The sequence below is a fragment of the Chiloscyllium plagiosum genome, unplaced genomic scaffold (assembly GCF_037043375.1).
Source record: "Chiloscyllium plagiosum isolate Xiang-an unplaced genomic scaffold, Cpla_swu_hap1 HiC_scaffold_5, whole genome shotgun sequence".
Lineage (NCBI taxonomy): Eukaryota > Metazoa > Chordata > Chondrichthyes > Orectolobiformes > Hemiscylliidae > Chiloscyllium > Chiloscyllium plagiosum.
The window spans coordinates 90228428-90249980 of record NW_028270143.1 but is presented as its reverse complement, the minus strand read 5'-3'; the positions used below and the strand labels follow the sequence as shown (position 1 = coordinate 90249980).

Genomic DNA, 21553 nt, shown 5'->3' with positions numbered 1-21553 from the left:
CAGATATAATAATGAGTCAGATATAGAGGTGTTGAGCATATCTAGTTTTTATACTCGTCTGAAAAATGAGCAATAATGTCACAGTAGCAGGCCTCGAAATGGTAATTCAACATCACACAAATTCAGAATGCAGAAAACAAAGAGCTGGCAGGATAGAAATCTGCCACAACTTGTACTAACAACTTGAAGCCACGTTGAAAAAAGTCAGAACTGACAAGACAAGTTGACAAGAATTCACAAACATAGTTTGTTTCATTCAGTGTTCTTTTAAACAACTAACAGAAATATTAAGGAATTGTTGGCAAACTTTCCCAATAGTGAGATGTAAAAATAAAATAACAATATCATGTTTTTAAAATTATCTTGATAAATCTATTTGCTTTGCGTTTTTGTTAAAATGACACAACAAGGATATTTTACTTGAAGCAATCCAGAAACGCCCAAACATCTTTGATAATCTTTGAATCAAGTGGTATATTAAAATTGAATATGTAAAAGCAACAGAATTATTTGTTAAAAAGAAATTGTGAGGTAACTGTTACATACATCTGATGTTAAAGTAGCAAAAGTAGCTCCTAAACAGTTGGGAGGTCATGTTGTGGCTGTACAGGACATTGGTTAGTCCACAGTTGGAATATTGTGTGCAATTCTGGTCTCCTTCCTATCAGAAAGATGTTGTGAAACTTGAAAGGGTTCAGAAAAGATTTACAAGGATGTTGCCAGGGTTGGAGGATCTGAGCTACAGGGAGAGGCTGAACAGGCTGGGGCTGTTTTCCCTGGAGTGCTGGAGGCTGAGGGGTGATCTTATAGAGGTTTACAAAATTATGAGGGGCATGGATAGGGTGAATAGGCAAAGTCTTTTCCCTGGGGTCGGGGTGCCCAGAACTAGAGGGCATAGGTTTAGGGTGAGAGGGGAAGGATATAAAAGAGACCTAAGATGCAACGTTTTCACACAGAGGGTGGTACATATATGGAATGAGCTGCCAGAGGAAGTGGTGGAGGCTGGTACAATTGCAATATTTAAGAGGCATTTGGATGGGTATATGAATAGGAAGGATTTGGAGGGATATGGGCCAGGTGCTGGCAGGTGGGACTAGATTGGGTTGGGATATCTGGTCGGCATGGACGGGTTGGACCGAAGGGTCTGTTTCCATGCTGTACATCTCTATGACTCTATCACTCTGCTTCCCACCCAATGCAAAAAGTAATCATTTTTGGATAAAAAAGGCATCTCTTTACTAATTCAGCCAGTTCTGGGATTAGCTTGTGGTTAGTGTATGTGGGCTTTCACTTTCAAAGCAGAATGAAAACATCCTGAAAAATAATTTCTCTTCTAGTGGAATCTTAATGCCCCACTAATCAATGTTGTCATTTTATTGAAGCTGATCTTTTGCTTGCTAGAAGTTGCTTATTTGAATACACAACCAACCTGTGTCAGCAGATCCATCTCTCCAAGGAGATTACTGAACATGGCATCTATGTCATCATTTGCATTACCTCCTCCGAACTCCATCTGTAGAAGTACAAAAGAAACAATTGAGACAAAAATCAATAATTGATGTTAAAACTCTGTTTGGATGTTACCAGGTTTTAGTTTCTTTATGTCAAAAATAAATTAAAAACGGTGTAAACTAAACAGCATACCTTTCCTTTAATTCCAATTTTTTTTTGCTTTTTCTCTTCAAGGTATCAAATTTTTCTAGGCCGTAGTTCCACGGGAAATAAAACAGCCCCTATGTTACTCTGTCAAAGCAGCCATTTTTCATTTGAACCCTGATGGTGATGAGGTTATTTATACATAGACAAATGATTGCAGAGTTTGATTCTAACTTTGCGCAGTGGGTCAACACACTCCAGTACAAATTGAGGACAGTGGTCAGTCAGAGAAATCCTGACTAAATTCTCCTCTTCCTAGAGTAGGAATGCTGATGTCAGTTAGTTCCCAATCTGCTGCTGTGGCTGGGATCAGCTAACTGAGCAATGACCAGAAACTGATCTGGGAATTTCCTCCTCACTGTCACATTCTATGGTGGATTTACTTCCTGAACTTCATGTCTGTGCACACAGTGATTCAAAAAGAATAAAATGACGTATTTTTGATACATAATAGGGAACCAAATGAAGAATTTTGACATACGGCTGTTAATGATGTTAAAGCCTAACTATTTCTTGCTGTATAGCATATGCTGAGGTTGACCATGAGTCGGAAGATGAAAAGGTGAGTTATGGGACACTGAAGATGCTTAAACTTATAATTTCTGTTAATTAAGCAAGCTACTGCAAACCAGAACAAGCAAGACCTTCTACTGAGCTATTATTATGTGGATCCCTTGCTTACTAAAGGGGTCAAGTCCATATTGCATCATATTTATTAAAGCAAGATAATATACAGGGAAATAAAAATGACATAAAATAAAATTGTTGCTATGAGATCTTGGAATGAGCAGCAACAGAAGATCTAATAGTCACTTAGCCAACGTATTTCAAGCTATAATACTATTTTTAGTGTTATCCTTATTGAAATAGTGCATATAACTTGGTACAGCACTGATAACTCCCTGTTAAAGGTAATAGAAAAAAAAATCCCTCAACTCCCACAAGTAAGTTCCATTATGTACAGTTGCAGAATTTGCAACCAGAAGTGATGGAAGGGATTTTCATTGCACACTGCAGAGCTTCTTTTATTGCCACAGAGGGCTGCCTGATTTTGTGAGTAGCAATTTCTTCACCTGCTGACTCGACTGAATATTATCCAGTTTTATTAGTATGGGATTGGAAAATGTCTCAAATCAATCAGGCTGTTAAATCACTTGATGATAAGTAGGCATTTGAAATCATATCGATATATTTGTTATTGAGTTCAAGGTTGCAATCTGGAGTTCAAATTAAGTTTACAATACACTCACAGTTTTGTTTCTGTGACATGATGTCATCTCAAGCTCAAAATCCGTTTGTAATTCACTCCAAGCATGCTATTTAAACCCTGGACTATTTTGGCTAAGTGACAATTTTGTCAGATTTCATGGTTGGTTTCTCTCTGTGAAGCCGAGTGCAATTTTTCACCATATCGTCCCAAATTCACTTCATTAACTACATACCAGGCTCCATCGGCAACCGTCTTACATAGAAACATAGAAGATAGGAGCAGGGCTAGGCTCCTCTGTTCAATATGGTCACAGCTGATCATAAAGCTCAATACTTTGTGTCCGATGCTAGTCCAATTCTATCATCTCATTATAGCCAGAAGAACTCACCTGTCAACAGATCTCCTTGAAAGGACTGGCATCACTTTTGCCATCTTTCAAACACCATTGCTCACGAGGAGGAGCACTGGCATTCTGAAGCTGCCCTGCCTGCTATGTCATCATTTCCCCAGACATGGCAGGCGAGGTAAAATTGATGCCAAGGACCTGGAGGTGGTGGTGCATGGGGTGGTGAAGAGGATGGAAGTCCACTTCCCCAGGACTCGCAGCAGGGGCCACACCATCAGACTCTGCCAGCCTTGGCAGGGATTACCACTGGGTCAGTGTGGATTCCATAGTGTGGAGTATGAAGAAAATCAATGGTCTTTTCCACTCCACCAATGTCAATGCCACCAACTTTTTGCTATTACTTTAGACTTACTCAATCCTGTGTCTAGTTACACCTCCTCCAAGACTTCCGTTTCCCCAGACCCCAATGCCTCATCTTCACCATGGACATCCAATCGCTCTACACCTCCATCCGCCATGACCAAGGCCTCCAAGCCCTCCGTTTCTTCCTCTCCTGACATCCCCAACAGTACCCTTCCACTGACACTCTCACTCGTTTGGCTGATCTGGTCCTCACCCTCAACAATTTCTCCTTCAAATCCTTCCACTTCTCCAGACCAAAGGGGTAGCCATGGGCACACGTATGGGCCCCAGCTATGCCTGTCTCTTTGTTGGCTACGTAGAACAGTTGATCTTCCGTAATTACACCAGCACCACTCCCCACCTCTTCCTCCGTTACATTGATGACTGCATCGGCGCCACCTCGTGCTCCCACGAGAAGGTTGAGCACTTCATCAACTTCACGAACACATTCCACCCTGACCTTAAATTTACCTGGACCATCTTTGACACCTCCCTCCCCTTCCTGGACCTCTCCATCTCCATTAATGACGACTGACTTGACACTGACATTTTTTAGAAACCCACCGACTCCCACAGCTACCTGGATTACACCTCTTCCCATCCTACCTCCTGCAAAAATGCCATCCCATATTCCCAATTCCTCCACTCCCGCCGTATCTGCTCCCAGGAGGACCAGTTCCACCACAGAATGCACCAGATGGCCTCCTTCTTTAGAGACCGCAATTTCCCTTCCCACTTGGTTGAAGATGCCCTCCAACACATCTCATCCAATCCCGCACCTCTGCCCTCAAACCCCACCCCTCCAACTGTAACAAGGACAGAACCCCCTGGTCCTCACCTTCCACCCTACCAACCTTTGCATCAACCGCATCATCCGCTGACATTTCCGCCACCTCCAAATGGACCCCACCACCAGGGATATATTTCCCTCCCCACCCCTTTCTGCTTTCCGCAAAGACTGTTCCCTCTGTGACTACCTGGTCAGGTCCACGCCCCCCTACAATCCACCCTCCCATCCTGGCACCTTCCCCTGCCACCGCAGGAATTGCAAAACCTGTGCCACACCTCCTCCCTCACCACCATCCAAGGCCCCAAAGAAGCCTTCCACATTCATCAAAGTTTTACCTGCACATCCACTAATATCATTTATTGTATCCGTTGCTCCCGACACCTGCACTAATCAACCCCATCACCCCATGGCCCAATATTTCAACTCCCCCTCCCACTCTGCCGAGGACATGCAGGTCCTGGGCCTCTTCCACTGCTGCTTCCTCACCACCCGACGCCTTGAGGAAGAACGCCTCATCTTCCGCCTCAGAACACTTCAACCGTAGGGCATCAATGTGGACTTCATCAGTTTCCTCATTTCCCCTCCCCCCACCTTACCCCAGTTCCTAACTTCCAGCTCAGCACTGTCCCCATGACTTGTCCTACCTGCCAATCTCCCTTCCCACCTATCCGCTCCAACCTCCCCTCTGACCTATCACCTTCATCCCCACCTCCATCCACCCATCGTACTCTTTGCTACCTTCTCCCCACCCTCCTCTCTGACCTGTCACCTCCATCCCCACCCCCATTCACCTATTGTATGTTTTGCTATCTTCTCCCAAGCCCCACCCCTCCCCCCCATTTATCTCTCCACCCTGGAGGCTCCCTTCCTCCATTCCTGATGAAGGGCTTTTGTCCAAAATGTCGATTTTCCTGCTCCTCAGATGCTGCCTGACCTGCTGTGCTTTTCCAACACCACTCTAATCTAGACTCTGGTTTCCAGCATCTGCAGTCCTCACTGTTGCCTCCTTACTCAACCGTGTTCCTGTCCCCACCTCCCACCAAGGCTCATGCTCAACCACTCTTTCGCTGTTGCCTGCAATGTCCTCCCTCACGTATGCTTCCCTTACACACACACACACACACACAAACACACAAAACCTCCCATCGATTAACGCTGGATACCCTGTACATGATTCGCATTTGGGCAGAAGGGTATGTGTGGAGAGGTGCCCGACATTAAGCCCCTCACCACACTATGAGGAAAGGATTCCGGTCCTTGCAGGAAGAGATTGAGAAAGCTCCTGCATGGATGCTGGGACATCCATGTGCTGCCAAACAAATCAGTGCCACTCTTCATTCCAGTGCAATTATCACATTAATTGTCAATGTCATTCATTTCACACAATTAATGAGCTGTGTTGCCTACTCCACCAAATGTTGCAAGCAGGCAATCATCTGGCTGCCTCCACGGACAGATTGGCAGTTGCCATGGTGACACAGATCCAGCAGTCTCAGGGTCTGCTGAGTATGTGTGCAGATCTGCACTCCATCGTCTTAGCAGCAATACCAAAGCAACAGAGATCAGGTCCACCCTGATATAACACCTCACAGGGACAGGGTGAACTTTCAAGGCCAAAGGGCTCCACTGTAGGGCAGGCTCCTCCACCCCAGCTATGGAACAGGAGACTACACCAAGAGCTAGTGGGAGAGAAAGAGAAAATAAAACCTTGTGAGACCCCATTGGTGTCATATGACATTGCACTGCAAATAGAAATTCTGACATTTATTAAAACAAGTTTGGAGTGTCACCACATTTATTTGTTTGTGCATCTGTGCAGCCCTTATTCTAAGTCTCACACTGTGAGGTTGGACATCAGCGTGCATATATGATATTGCATGGAGCAATACCTGGCCAGAAAAGCTGCTGTATTTTGTATGGGCAAAGTGAACCTCATATTTAGAAGGGTTTCTGATAACTGGGTGCACAGCAATCACCAATCTCAGTAGTCTACAATGTTTGGCCTTGCGAGGTATAAAATGATTGCGAGGGATTGGAAGCCCATAGACGTGTGTCCTCAAAGTGAATGTGCTCATGTGGAGTGTTGTCACCTCTTCATTTGAAGACTGAGATGAGGAGGAATTCCATCTCAGAGATTTTTGAGACTTTGGAACTTTTTGCTACAGAGAGCTGTTGGGGAAGGATCCTTGTGTATATTGAAGGCTGAGATAGATAGATTCTTGATCAGTAAGTGGGTTATCAGAAAAGGGCAGGAAAGTGGTTGTGAGGAGTATTTGATCAGCCATGATCCTGTTGAAGGGTGTAGCAGGCTCGAGGGGCTGAATGGCTTCCTCCTGTTCCTATTTATTATGGTCTTATGATCTTGATGGCTTGCAGCCCTCTCCATACATGCTATATACCTCCCAAGGTCTCCCACATAGGCCGAGGCACTTGCCCCGCCCACTCTTAGTGTGATTGCAGCCATTTTCTTTCCCATTAGGTAGTTGTAATATCTAGGATGATGGAAGGCAACAGCAAGCACTCCTTAGAAACTAATTCCCAGGGTCCAGTTTCATGTGTCAGTGAGGCCTTAAGTAAGCAAATCCACTTTCTGATCATCCTTCCAAGAAACCCATAAGCTTCACACCTCCTTGGGTCTATACTCAAACCGTCTGTATGAGACTGGAGCTGCCCACCTTCCCCCATAGTATAAGAGGTGGCCATGGCTCATACAGTGTCTCTCCAACAATCCAAGGTGATCCTCACCATTGATACACCCCCTTCTGCTCCCCATCCATGCTTTACCATTTCCTCCCTTACATAGACAGTTGGCTCCACCTCTCCCTCTCAGCCTGCAACCCCCAAAACTCCCAAATGCCCATGAATAGGTTTCCCCAATCTCCATCCTGCAAGACTGGTTCTCTTCATCCTCCTGTCATTGCTCCTTACCCTGCCTTTATTGGATGGACACAATGACTGACTGTGGCCCATGTCCAGTCAGCTACCAATGAGAATGAAATACCGGTACATCCCCACAACTGTGTCAGCTCTAACCCCATGACCAGCCTCTATGAATTCACAGGGCTGACTGTCACTCATTTCCTGAACTGTAGAGCGAACAGAGCATGGTCTGTTAGCACCCTCAGCGGATAGACACCTGACTGTGGCTGAGTCCCGAGTCTAATCTCGGATGTTGTCAATGACTTAATGTGCTGATACCCCATCATTGACAGGTACTTCCATGGACTTCACAGAGAACCACTCCCCTAAGAATCTGAGACATGGCTACCTACCTGCTGCCCATGCAGTGCTTTTGCCACTTGTGCTGCTGGAACATGGTACAGATTTGAGATTGACAATGAAATGAATTGAAAAGCAAAATGTTTGCCTTTTGACTGGGAACTGCTGACCAGCAAGACAAACTGCCTGATTCTGTGACTGTGATGCTAGGCCAAGCAAGGCAGGGATGCTGTGAGCATGCAAGTAGGTGCTAAAAGATTGAACATTAAGCAAATGAGTGAGCAAGGAAGCCTGAAATGCAGCCTGTTCGGATCCATGAGCTGAGTGCCTATCCCTGTGTGCACAGTGCCCTTGCAGCAGCATCTCAATGGGAGTTGCCAGTGCATCCTGAAATGCAGAAGCATCCTGGAGATGGGTTGAATAAGTGCCATGATTGCACTTTGACAGGCTGGCAGGGGTTGCATGCCAATGATGTGGATGTATGTGGTTGTTCACTGGAGTGTGCCGCGAGACATTTTCTTTTTTGTTTAATAATTTAACCCCCACACTACCACCTAAGTGCGGTAGTGCTTATTTTTTTTCCCAGCACCCATGGTGTGTGTGTGTGCAGGTGTGAGACACAGTGAAAGACACAAAGTGCACAAATCTTTATTCAATTTCCACCACCAGGAAGATTGGAAAACACCCGGGTGGCCAGTGACAAGCACTGCCCTTCACATCAAAGGGCAGTGCTGTGTGATCAAAACAGTGAAGGGGAGGGTAGGGACTAAATCAAAATAGAATTGGAGGGAGAAATGATGCACTCCACTCCCTGCGGCGCCCACCTCTCCCTGAACAACTCCAGGGTGTTGGTGGAGACCGCGTGCTCCTTCTCCAAGGACACCCGGGCCCTAACGTAACCGCGGAAGAGGGGCAGGCAGTCGGCCCTAACGACCCCCTCCACGGCCCGCTGCCTGGACCTGTTGATGGCCAGTTTGGCCAGGCCCAGGAGCAGACCCACGAGGAGGTCTTCAGACCTGCCCTCCTTCCTCCGTACCGGGTGCCCAAAGATCAGGAGCGTGGGACTGAAGTGCAGCCAGAAACAGAGGAGAAGGTTTTTAAGGAAATCAAAAAGGGAGTGCAAACGCCCACACCCAACATATACATGGTCCACGGACTCCACAGCGCCACAGAACAAGCAGTTGGGCTGGGAGTCCGTGAACCACCGCAATCTGCGGTTGCAGGGGACTGCTACATGCAGCACCCTCCACCCCAGATCCCCGAGAGTGCCGCGAGACATTATTGCAGGGTGGCCAAGGTGATAGGCTGGAGGAGCAAGTGGCAAGCTAAGGTTGCCAGGTAACGACTCTGATTATCATGTTGATGTCTACTTTCCTCAGAAAAATAGTGGCTTTAAGTAGAACAGGAAACTGCACATTCAGGAGATGAGACTTGTTAATTAGGCTGTTAACAAACAATAATCCCCTGGTATGCATCATGCTGCTCTCTTGTCAGAATCTCAGCTTCATGATTAGGACTCTGCTTCAAAATTCACTGAGTTGTTTCTGACATCAGGAAAGGCCGTGTCTGACTGTTCACGCAATTCTGTAAATTTCTGGCAACAGCCTGTGTCATTCAGCTCCCTATAAGATTGTTCCACAGATATATTTATATTTAACACAATTACAGTGATGACCATGAATCAAAAGTCATGTGAAATGATCAAATGTATGTCACTGAGGGCTGAATTTCACTGTTGGAGGGGAGAGGTCAGATAATTGTCACTTTGTTGCTGAACAAAGAGACCTTGGAGTGCAGATTCATAGCTCCTTGAAAGTGGAGTCGCAGGTAGATAGGATAGTGAAGAAGGCATTTGGTATGCTTTCCTTTATTGGTCAGAGTATTGAGTACAGGAGTTGGGAGGACATGTTGCAGCTGTACAGGGCATTGGTTAGGCCACTGTTGGAATATTGCATGCAATTCTGGTCTTCTTCCTATCGGAAAGATGTTGTGAAATTTGAAAGGGTTCAGAAAAGACTTATAAGGGTGTTGCTAAGGTTGGAGGATTTGAGCTATAGGGAGAGGCTGAATAGGCTGGGACTGTTTTCCCTGGAGCATCGGAGGCTGAGCGATGACCTTATAGAGGTTTACAAAATCATGAGGGGCATGGATAGGGTAAATGGCAAAGTCTTTTCCCTGGGTTCGGGGAGTCCAGAAGTAGAGGGCATAGGTCTAGAGTGAAAGGGGAAAGATATAAAAGAGACCTATGAGGCAATATTTTCACACAGAAGGTGGTACGTGTATGGAATGAGCTGCCAGAGGATGTGGTGGAGGCTGGTACAATTGCAACATTTAACAGGCATTTGGATGGTTATATAAATAGGAAGGGTTTGGAGGGATATGGGCCGGGTGCTGGCAGGTGGGACTAGATTGGGTTGGGATATCTGGTTGGCATGGATGGGTTGGACTGAAGGGTCTGTTTCCATGCTGTACATCTCTGTGACTCTATGACTCTGACAGAGAGAGTTTTTTTTAATAATTGTTTGTGTGATGTGGGTGTTGCAGGCGGGCCAACATGTATTGCCCATCCCTAGTTGCCCTTGAGAAGGCGGTGGTGGCCTTCTTGAACTACCACAGTCCATCTGCTGTGGGTTGACCCCCTCAATGCCATTTGGGAGGGAATTCCAGGAATTTGACCCAGGGACAGTGAAGGAACAACAATATATTTTTCCAAGTCAGGATGGTGAGTGGCTTGGAGGGGAACTTGAAGCTGGTGGTTTACCCAAGTCTGTCCTTCTAGATGGAAGTGGTTGTGGGTTTGGAAGGTGTTGCCTGAGGAGCTTTGGTGAATTTCTACTGAGCATCTTGCAGATAGTACGCATTGCTGTTACTGACCATTGGTGGTGGAGGGAATGGATGCTTGTGGATGTAATGCCAATCAAGTGGCCTGCTTTGTCCTGGATGGTCTTGAGTGTTGTTGGAGCTGCACTCGTCCAGGCTACAGTGGGGGAGTATTCCATCACACTCCTGTCTTGTGTCTTGTAGATGGTGGACAGGGTCGACAGTGTGGCGCTGGAAAGACACTCCAGGTCAGGCAGCATCTGAAGAGCTGGAGAATCGACGTTTCGGGCATAAGTCTTTCATCAGGAATGAGGCTTGTGGGTTGAGGGGCTGAGCGATAAATGGGAGGGGGGTGGGATTGGGGGAAAGGTAGCTGAGAATGCGATAGGCAGATGAAGTTGAGGGAGGAGGTGGTTGGTCAGAGAGGAGAGTGGAACAGATAGATGGAAAAGGTGATGGACAGGTCAAGAGGGCTGTGCTGAGTTGAGGCTTGGTAATGTGGGTGGACAGGAAATGAGGAAACTGGTGAAATTCACATTGATCCTGTATGGTTGCAGAGTCCCAAGGCGGAATATGAGGCATTCTTCCTCCAGGCATCAGGTGGTAAGGGTTGGATGATGAGAAGGCCCAGGACCTGCATCTCCTTGGTGGAGTGGGAGTGGGAGTTAAAGTGGCCTCTTTGTACAGATACCTTCCCTACACTTGCCTGCCTACAAATGGTGGACAGGTTCTGGGCAGGCAGGAGGTGAGTTACCCACCGCAATATTCCTAACCTCTGACCTACACTTGTAGCCACTGTGCTTATGTAGTGAGTCCTATGAGTTTCTGCTCAATGATAACCCCCAGGATGCTGATAGGGGGGAATTCAGTGATGGTAACACCATTGAATATCAAGGGAAAGTGTCAGGGCACTACACTATTCCCTGCACTTGGTCCATAGCCTACTATGCCTGGTACTTTAAGTATTCATCCAGATACTCCTTAAATGTTGCGAGACTACCTGCCTCCACAACCCTCTCAGGCAGCATGTTCCATATATCAACTAGCCTCTGAGTGAATATTTTTTCTCAAATGTCCTCTACCTCACTTGCTCCTCACCTTAAGCTTATGCCCTCTGGTCTCAGACAACTTGCAGGTCAACCTACAGTAAATGGACTACAGCAGCTCAAGAAAGCAGCAGGTCACCACCACCGTCTCAAGGATAACTAGGAACAGGGAACAAATGTGGGCCAGATAGCGATGTCCCATGTGTGAATAATAAACATCAGAGCTGGAGAGGTGTGATGTCAACTGGGGCTGTGAGAGAAGGTGGTGACCAACCCTGGGAGAGACTGAATGCTTCAATTAGGTGCTGTGGGACACAAACGTCCCCTCTCAGTTTCATTGGTAAGTTTTTCAACTCGTGGGAAACCTGGCAACAGCCATTAAATTCCAATCCAGCTGCCCATTGTGTCACATCAAATTTGAATGTGTTAATAAGCATCCTATCTCTCCACAATGCAACATTCAGATGGCCTATTATATGTGGCAGATTGGGGCATATTTCTGGCATAACCTATTCTCACTTTTAAGTTTTAACTTATTCTCTCTTGTCATGTAGTGTGTGGGTTGGGGGAGGGAGTGGTTAAGATGGAGGGTGTTAGCTATTTCTCTCCACAGTTATTGCTTGACTTACCGAGTGATTCCAAAGTTGTCAGGTTTTACTCGACTTTTGATATGCTTAAAACCTATTGATAGTCTGAATTTTGTGATATGATGCATTCAATACTATCCATGAAATAAGAAACAGAATTAGCTGTGGATTAATACAAGTGAATTTGCACATAGGAATAGGAATTAGAAATAATTGACTTGTTCATCAAAAAAGGTCCTGAGTATTGTATTGGAGTTCATGTGCGAATCTATTCAACCGCTGAGTTCAATGGGTAACATCTCAGACCATTTAGGAAACATACAGACAGATACGCTACACAAAATCTGAAAAATCTATGTAGTTTCTGTGATTCAAAGCAACTTTCAACCATCTTTTGCTATTGATTTTTACTTTTAGCTCTAATAAGTCATTGAAGTGACACGGGAGGAGATGAGAGAAGGAAAAGAATAATGTAATTATTACCACTACTTTCTCAAAATGTTTACAAAAGTATGTTTGGTATTTGGCACCAAGAGAAGTTTGAAAATCAAACTGCTCATGATAGCTCAACTGTGAAACCTCACGGCAGACAGAGATCAATCTATTTCATTGAGCAAATACAAGAATAAATCAACTTCAGAAGAGAATGAAATCTCACCTTCATAGTTCAATAACAATGCGGGGTTAGGTCACCAGAAGTGGTAAGGAGTATGTGGTCTGACCAGGAGGATGGTTTGAGATAGCAGCAGTTGCATGTGTACTATTACACACTGTGCAGCTTACTTATTAAGCAACTTACATTTTTTATTGAAGCTACTATTTTTCTTCGAGCATGTTTCCAACAAGCTGGGGCATGGAGAAAGAACGTTGTTAAAATTCAGGCCGTATTACCTAAAGCACTGCAGCATGCCAGCAGGCAAGCAGCATACATACCTTGCACACAGACAGATATACATCACATTCTTGAATATTCCTGTTAGTTTAGTTCAGGTTGGATTATGTTTTCTATTCGAACATGTTACTGCAAGCATGACTTCAACTTTGTTGACTTTCTTGTTAACTATGTCATTTAAGTAGAGTATTGAAAAGCTTGAAATGGGAGAATTACTAAAGTGCTGTAACAAAATGGGGGGAGCGGGGTTTATATAAACATTAAATTATACAGATTAAGGAATCAAACACTCCACATGGATATTGCAAAATAATTATGAGGAAAAGAAAGCCGACCTAAATTTGACCCCTAAGACATAAAAGCAGGAGGAGGCCACTTAGTCCATTTGGTTTGCTCCTCCATGCAACGGGATTACAGCTGATCTGATAATCATCAACTCCACTTTCTTGCCTTTTTCACACAAACCCTTGGTTTCCTCACTTAACCAAATCTGTCTATTACAGCCTTAAAGACACAACATCTATAGCCCTCTGCAGACAAGAACTCTACAAGATTCACTACACTCTGAGTGAAGAAATTACCCCTCATCTCTTCTAAACTGGGTGACTCCTTACTCTGACATTACGCACTCTGTTCCCTGCTCCAGACCGTGGCATTGTTTTCTCTCTCTCCGTTTTGTCTTTTTTCTTTCTTCACCTTTGAGACCGGAGCAGTGTCAGTGGGGCAGCCTGGGATCTTTAACTTCTCCGGGCTCCCATAATTAAAATTGTCTTTCACCTTGACCCCTATTCCTGGACACAGTGAAAAGCAATGTGCAAAAAGTCCATTGAAACGGTTGGCAACTGATTCAATTATAGAATCAACTTTAACTTGACCATCAGCTTTTAACATGCCCCACGTTCTTCTCCTAATTGCTTACCATTGTGAAATTATCCTGGAGGACAACACAAGCATTACCTTCTCATGACCAACCACCTCTTGCTTCGGTCTTTATATTTTCCTGGCAGCAGTGGCAGGGACTCCTGGCTGCAGTAGTTCAGAAGCCTGGACTTGTAGTGGTGCCTGGAGCAGGGACTCCTGGCTGCAGTAGGCCCAGAGACTGGACCTGTAGTGGTGCTAGGCTGTGCTAGGCCTGGAGTGGGGACTGTTGGTATTGTCGGTGGGGCAGTGGGCAACTGTGGAGCAGGAGTCTCCTGGAACATCAGTGTCATCATTGTTCTACTGGAATGGGGCTTCTTGAAGCCTGGAACACCTTGCAGAGACGTTGCAGAAGTTGTGCCTGAGACCACAGTTTGAATAGAAGATGAACTCCTATTTAAGTAAATTATTTTTATACTGCTTGTAATTAAAAATGGCACTGATTGGGGTAACAAAGCACTTTTCACTGTATCTTCCTAGATATATGTGACAATAAAATCATTCATTCATTCAGCCCCTCTGTACCTACCCTGTCAAGCTCCTTAAGAATCTTGTATGGTTCAATAAAGTCCTGCCTCTCATTCATCTAAACTGCAATGAGTCCATAGAACATAGAAAATTAGAGCTCAGTACAGGCCCTTCGGCCCTCGATGTTGCACCGACCTGTGAAACCATCTGAAGTCCATCTGACCTACACCATTCCATTATCATCCATATGTTTATCCAATGACCATTTAAATCCCCTTAAAGTTGGTGAGTTTACTACTGTTGGAGGCAGGGAGTTCCATGTCCCTACTATTGTGAGTAAAGAACATACCTCTGCTCTCTGTTTTATATCAACTGAGCAGCTCTTTACAAGAAAATCCCTCCATACCCAAGATCAACATAGTGGACCTTCTTTGGATAGCTTCCATTTTCAGGATTTTTTACTTTAGATAATGGGACAAAAATTGTTCACAGCATTCTAGGAATGGTCTAACGAGTTCTTTGTTTTCAAATTTTAAATTCCAAGCAGTAATGTCCCCATCCACAAACACCTAAACTGACAAGGTCCTCTTTAGAATTTATGTTGAACTCTATGTGGAGTTTGCACATTCTCCCCGTGTCTGTGTGGGTTTCCTCCGGGTGCTCCGGTTTCCTCCCACAGTCCAAAAATGTGCAGGTTAGGTGAATTGGCCATGCTAAATTGCCCGCAGTGTTAGGTGAAGGGCTAAATGTAGGAGAATAGGTCTGGATGGGTTGCTCTTCGGCGGGTCGGTGTGGACTTGTTGGGCCGAAGGGTCTGTTTCCACACTGTAAGTAATCTAATCTAATCTAATTTAAATGGTAAGGTTCCTCTTTAGCCTGAGTATTGAGTGGACGAACTTCCTCAGTCACGTCAAACCTGAAGGGAACAGCACCTAGGGCTAGATGTGACCTCTTCTGGGCTTGAAAGGAGCAGGAGGATCCTCAGGTTTTGGACTGAAACTAAGGGACTTGCTTATTTTGCACTGTGCCCTCACACCCAACCCATTAGCCTTCACCCGACATCTGTCCACAGTGTGGATTCAAACTGACTTAATAGATTTTGCTGGGTTAGAGTACATTGACACAGGTCCTTGGTAGAGGCTTCCTGCCCCTTAAGCTCTCTTTTGCTTATTGATTAAACAGTGACTCCCACAAGATTCAGGCAGGAGTTTGACCTGACACATATAAATGAGGCCTAGGATCTTAAACTTCTCCAAGGCTTCTATAATTAAAATTGTCTTTCACCTTGACCCCTTTTCCATGGACACAGTGGAAAGCACTGTGCAAAAGAATCCATCCTGATGGCTGGCGTAGGTTAGGTAGATTAGCTATGATAAATGCAGGGTTATAGGGATAGGATATAGGGCTTGGTCTGGGTGGAATGCTCTTCAGAGGGTCAGTGCAGACTTGATAGGCTGAATGACCTCTTATTCACACTGTAGGGATTCTGTGTTTTATGATTCTAATTAATTCCCTTATGAAACTTTAACATTCAGTAAAATTACCACACATTAAAGCCAGTAGGTCCAAACAGACAAAAAAGTATTCAAGTGTCCTTGAGTCTTTGATAAGAACTGGGAACTTATACTCTTGTAATTGAAGACTTTTTTTTTATAAAATGAGTCATCATGACTCTGTTATCAGTGCAGCATATGTTATCTTAACAAAGTTTGTACATATTGACAGTTACAATGTTTGAACATTGCTGAAAAGGGAGAGAGGAGAAAACATCTTGTCAGATTAAACATAAGACATATACTTTAGGAAAAAGGGGGTGTTGACTCTAATTGGCCAAGGCATTTCCATGGAGAAAGTAACAGGAACTATAGGCTGCCCATGTTTCAGGATAATTCAGATGATGACATAGATTCACATCATACAATTAGAATTGTTATGGCACAGAAGGAGGCCATTTGGCCCATCATGTCTGCTTCAACTATACGAACAAGTATCATTACCTCATATCATGATTTGCTGCATTTCCTTAGCCCCTTGCACATTAATTATTTTATAATAACCATTCAATGCCCTCTTGAATGCCTTGATTTAGCCTGCCCCCATCACATTTTCAAATACAATCAGATTTTTGTCAGATCATCCTTGCTTCTTTTGCACATTGCTTTAAATCTATGCCCCACTGTCTTGCTCCTTCTATGAGTGAGCACCCTCCAACAGACGGTGACCGAGAGGGAGAGGCATCAGTTTGGCGCATACATTACAGCCTGGAGAGCATCACACAGTGCTTAAGGCCCAAACATTACATCCTGGTAGTGTTTCCTTCCTTTCCTTCTCCTCTAGCCAAAATAAAGAGGGGTGAGGGAAAAGTGGTAGAGAGACGTGCTAATGCAAAATTTGTTGGTAGTGGAGTCAGTAGTTCAGGACTGGAGCTGAGTGAGTTAGAACGGAAAGCAGCCTGGGAAGGTAGGAGATTCGGAATCTGAGGGGAGACTGAATAGTGATGTCACAGGAGGGCTGTGATTTGATTGGCTACTAAGGGGTCTGCTAAATTTAAATCAATGTTAAATTGAATCTTGTTAACTTGTTGGTTACAATTTGCATAAACAGGGATACAAAAACAGTTAAAAATGTAAAAAGTAAAAAGTGAAGACTGCAGATACTGGAGATCAGTGTCGAGAGTGTGGTGCTGGAAAAGCACAGCAGGTCAGGCAGCTTCCGAGGAACAGGGGAATCACATTCCGGGCATAAGCCCTTCATCAGGAATGAGGCTTGTGGGCCGGGGGTCTGAGAGATAAATGGGAGGGAGGGTGGGGCTGGGGGAAGGTAGCTGAGAATGCAGCTGGTGACAAGTGGTGTTCCGCAAGTCTCAGTATTGGGATCACAACTTTTAACTTCATGCATAAACGATTAACAAAGGAACTGAGGGTATTCTGGCTATGTTTGCAGATAGCTAGAGGGACAGGTAGCATTGAGGAGGCGAGGAGGCTGCAGAAGGATATGGACAGGTTAGAAGAGTGGGCAAAGAAGTGGCAGATGGAATACAATGTGGGAAAGTGTGAGGTCATGCACTTTTGTAGGAAGAATAGAGGCATTGACTATTTTCTAAATGGGGAGAAAATTCAAAAGTCTGAAGTGCAAAGAGACTTAAGAGTTCTAGTCCAGGATTCTCTCAAGTAAACTTGCAAGTTGAGTCAGTAGTTAGGAAGGCAAATGTAATGATGGCATTTATTTTGAGAGGACTTGAATATAAAAGCAGGGATGTACTTCTGAGATTCTATAAGTCTCTGGTAAGACAACAGTTTGAATATTTTATGCGGTTTTGGGTCCCATATCTAAAGAAGTATATATTGGCCTTGGAGCATGTTTAGTGGAGTGGTTTCAGGAATGAAAAACTTAACATATGAGGAACATTTGAGGACTCTGGGTTTCTAGTCAATAAAGTTTAGAAGTATGATGGGGGATCCAATTGAAACATACAGAATACTGAATAGCCTTGACAGAGTGGATGTTGGGAGGATGTTTCTGTTGGTAGGAGAGACTAGGACCTGAGGGCATAACCTTGGAGTAAAGGGAAGATCTTTTAGAATGGAGGAAAGGAGAAAATTCTTCAGCTAGAGAGTGGTGAATCTATGGAATTCTTTGCCACAGAAGGCTGTGGAGGCCAGGTCATTGAGTATATTTAAGACTGAGAGAGATAGGTTTTTGAGTATCAAGGACAAAAAGCAGGAGAATGGGGATGAGAAAATGATCAGCCATGATTGAATGGTGGAGCAGACTTGATGGATGAATGGCCATGCTCTTATGTCTTATGGTCTTATTACGAAGAACAGCTTCTCCCTATCTACTCTATCCAGTCAGCTCATGATTTTGAAAGCTTTTATCAAACCTGCTTTTAGTCTTCTCCTCTCTGTGGAGATTAGTCCCAATTTCTTCAGTCTATCCTCATAACTGAAGGTTTTCATTTCTGGAACCATTCTTACAAATCGCCTCTGCATTCTCTCTAATTCAAACCTTTCCCATAATGTGGCACCTAGAATTGGTCTATGCTATGTCCCTATTCATAGCGCTAAGAAAACTGTATGCTTTATTTACTGCTCTCTCCATCTGTTCTGTCATCTTCAATGACTTTTGCACATATACCCCTGGGCTGCCTGTGCTCCTGCACCCCTTTTAGAATTGTATCAAACATTTAAATTATCTTTCAGTGTTCTTCTGACCAAGGTGCACCATCTCAGACTTCTCTGTATTGATGCTCATTTACTACCTACACCAACTTATCTATGTTCCTGTTGGAGTTTTAAACTCTCATAGAATCATAGTATCCTTACAGTGTGGAAACAAGCTATTCAGCCCATCTAGTTCACACTAACCCTCCAAAGAGCATCCCACCCAGACCTGTTGCATACCTTACAATCCTGCATTTCCTGTGGCTAATCTACCTAGCCTCCACACCCTGGATACTATGAGCAATTTAGCATGGCCAGTCCACCCAACCTGCACATCTTTGGACTGTGGGAGGAAACCGGAACACCTGGAGGAAACCCATGCGGACAAGGGGAGAATGTGCAAACTCCACACAGACAGTCGCCTGAGGTTGAATTGAATCTGGGTCCCTGGCCCTGTGAGAGAGCATTGCTAATCATTGAGCCACCGTGCTACCCCACAGTTCACAATTCTTCCAAGTTTAATGTCATTAGCAAACTTTTAAATTATTTCTTGCATTCCAAGATCCAGATCATTAATCTATCATTAACATAAATCAGGAGAAGATACATTTTTCACATATTGTATTTTCCATTTATCCCCAAAAGATCTCTAGTAATAAAGACATAAATGATGTGACAAAAAAATCCAGCAACCAATTCCTTGTGACAGACAGTGTTGTTTTCCTTGACATTTCATTGAGATCACTTCAGGCCAATACTGAGCCCTGGGGAACTTACTAAAACCATCCAACAGCACAAAAAATATTCATTGACCATTACTGTCTACTTCCTTAAAAATCACACAACACCAGGTTATAGTCCAACAGGTTTAATTGGAAACACGCTAGCATTCAGAGCGACACTCCTTCATCAGGTGATTGTGAGCGTCGCTCCGAAAACTAGTGTGTTTCCAATTAAACCTGTTGGACTATAACCTGGTGTTGTGTGATTTATAACTTTGTACACCCCAGTCCAACACTGGCATTTCCGAATCATGTCTACTTCCTGTCACTCAGCCAATTTTGTATCCATGTTGCTACTGTTCCAAAACCTGTAACTTTCCTCACAAGTCTGTTTTGTGACACTCTATCAAATATCTTCTGGAAATCCATGTTTACCACATTAAAGGTTTCTATCACCTTTTCATATGTAAAGACCTATTGTCTAAACACAAAAGGAATATGTGATATTTTTGATATTTCTCAGATAATTTGGTGGTTACCAAAAATAGATTGCCATCACCAGTGACCAAATTAGGACATCACAGTGTCATGCAAACAAGACCACATTTCTCTGCCTGCTCCACCAGAAAGTGATGAACACTGTGCCTTTAATTGTTTGAGACATTCCACATCTTGCCAATAAATACTTTTATAATAATTTAGTCATATTAACTGGAAAACTGACAAATACAGAAAAACAATGGCTACAATTATTTATCTCAGAAATATCCCTGAGGTGATCTCAATGAAATGTCAAGGAAAACAACACTGTCTGTCACAAGGAATTGTTGCTAGATTTTTTTTGTCACATCATTTATGTCATTATTACTAGAGGTCTTTTGGGGATAAATGGAAAATACAATATGTGAATAATGGCACTTTAATGGCACTTTAATTGGCTTTCTGTTGCTGGTGGGCGGGAAGGTGTCACCTGCAGAAGCTACCTCCCTAGAAATAGACTGGAGGCGGGAATGTGTTGGCAGACAACCACATTGACCAGCAGCAACAGTAACACCTGATCCTCCAAAACCACTTCTGCCTCAGGATAAAAATCCAGGTCATCATCTGTAGCCAGGTCAAGTAAGTTCTGGGAAATTCCTTTCTAGCCCCTAAAGGCAATCAAGTGATCTTTATGAACAAAAACAGAACTCGCTGAGAAAGTCAGCAGGTCTGGCAGCACTGATGAAGAGTCACTGGACCCATAAAAGTTAACTCTGATTTCTCTTCACAGATGCTGCCAGACCTGCTGAACTTTGCCAGCAACTTCTGTTTTAGTTTCTGACTTACAGCATCAGTAGTTCTTTCAGTTTTTATTAAGCAACCTTTGTGACCCTGGCTTATTACAATATAGCATTTCTTATGCAATTTGAAAGTGTAAATGTCCCTACCTTTCAGAAACATGGTAAATGTTTGTACAGAATTGTAATAATCCTTATCCAACATTTGTATCAATTATTCATCCTAGGGAACAATTACTTGCTGAAGGTTTAAAGACTTCTTAGCATTTCATCCAATGCCTTGTTTCTGTATATACCCCACCTTGCCAATGTCCTCAAATATTCAAATGGTCATTAATTTTCTTGTATTCTTTTCTAATTGAGACAGTGCATTAGTCTAAATTTTCAGAGGCATAAAGTTGTGGGCAGTGGACTTGCAATTCTCCTTTAAGTCACAAATCCAGTCTCAGTAAGTGATATGGGATATTAAAAATTATTTTTATGAACTTCTTGAGACTAATTTTCATTTGAACACACAGTTTAGCTCTATAGATGTCCCTTTAATTTGAACTTTCCTTTTATTCAGGGTGGGAAAAGCTGATTAACATTTCACATTGCACATTCCATTTTTCATATTCCTTGGGATGCACAACTGTTAAGTACCAAAGATAATATTCTTTAATTGATTGATCTCTGGGAAGGCATTTTCTCAGGGAGGACAAATTAGTTTAGGGCTATGAAATTGTAACATTGATTCTCAGGTTCAGTGGAGTTACCTGGAGGAGTGTGGGATTGTGGGTGTTTTCTCTAGTATTGCTGTCCATAGTATATTGTAACTGGAAACAATCATACAGCAGTAGCAAACATGTCTCCTCATTAAGTTGTGTTATATGGAGGATGTGAACAAATATGAGATTTTGCAGTTTAACAGGAAGAATAGAGGAGTTGAATATTATTTAAATGAACAAAGACTCAGAAAGCCGAAGTGAAGAGGGCTTTGGGGTGCTTGTGCATAAATTACAGAAAGCTAGCACAAAAATTCAGCCAGTAATTGAGAA

At 43.7% G+C, this 21553-nt stretch overlaps 1 protein-coding gene across 3 annotated transcripts in view; it reads right to left on the bottom strand.

Annotated features, from left to right (window-relative positions):
• The window catches only part of apbb1ip (amyloid beta precursor protein binding family B member 1 interacting protein), a 178371-nt gene that overhangs the window by 120644 nt on the left and 36174 nt on the right, over positions 1-21553 (bottom strand). For 2 of the 3 annotated variants that reach the window (XM_087987448.1, XM_087987449.1), the window contains exon 2: positions 1430-1513. In XM_087987448.1, the coding sequence (XP_087843574.1) occupies positions 1430-1513 (84 nt within the window). Of the gene's footprint in view, positions 1-1429; positions 1514-12734; positions 12811-21553 lie in introns of those variants that run through there. The other variant, XM_087987447.1, reaches the window with a different exon arrangement.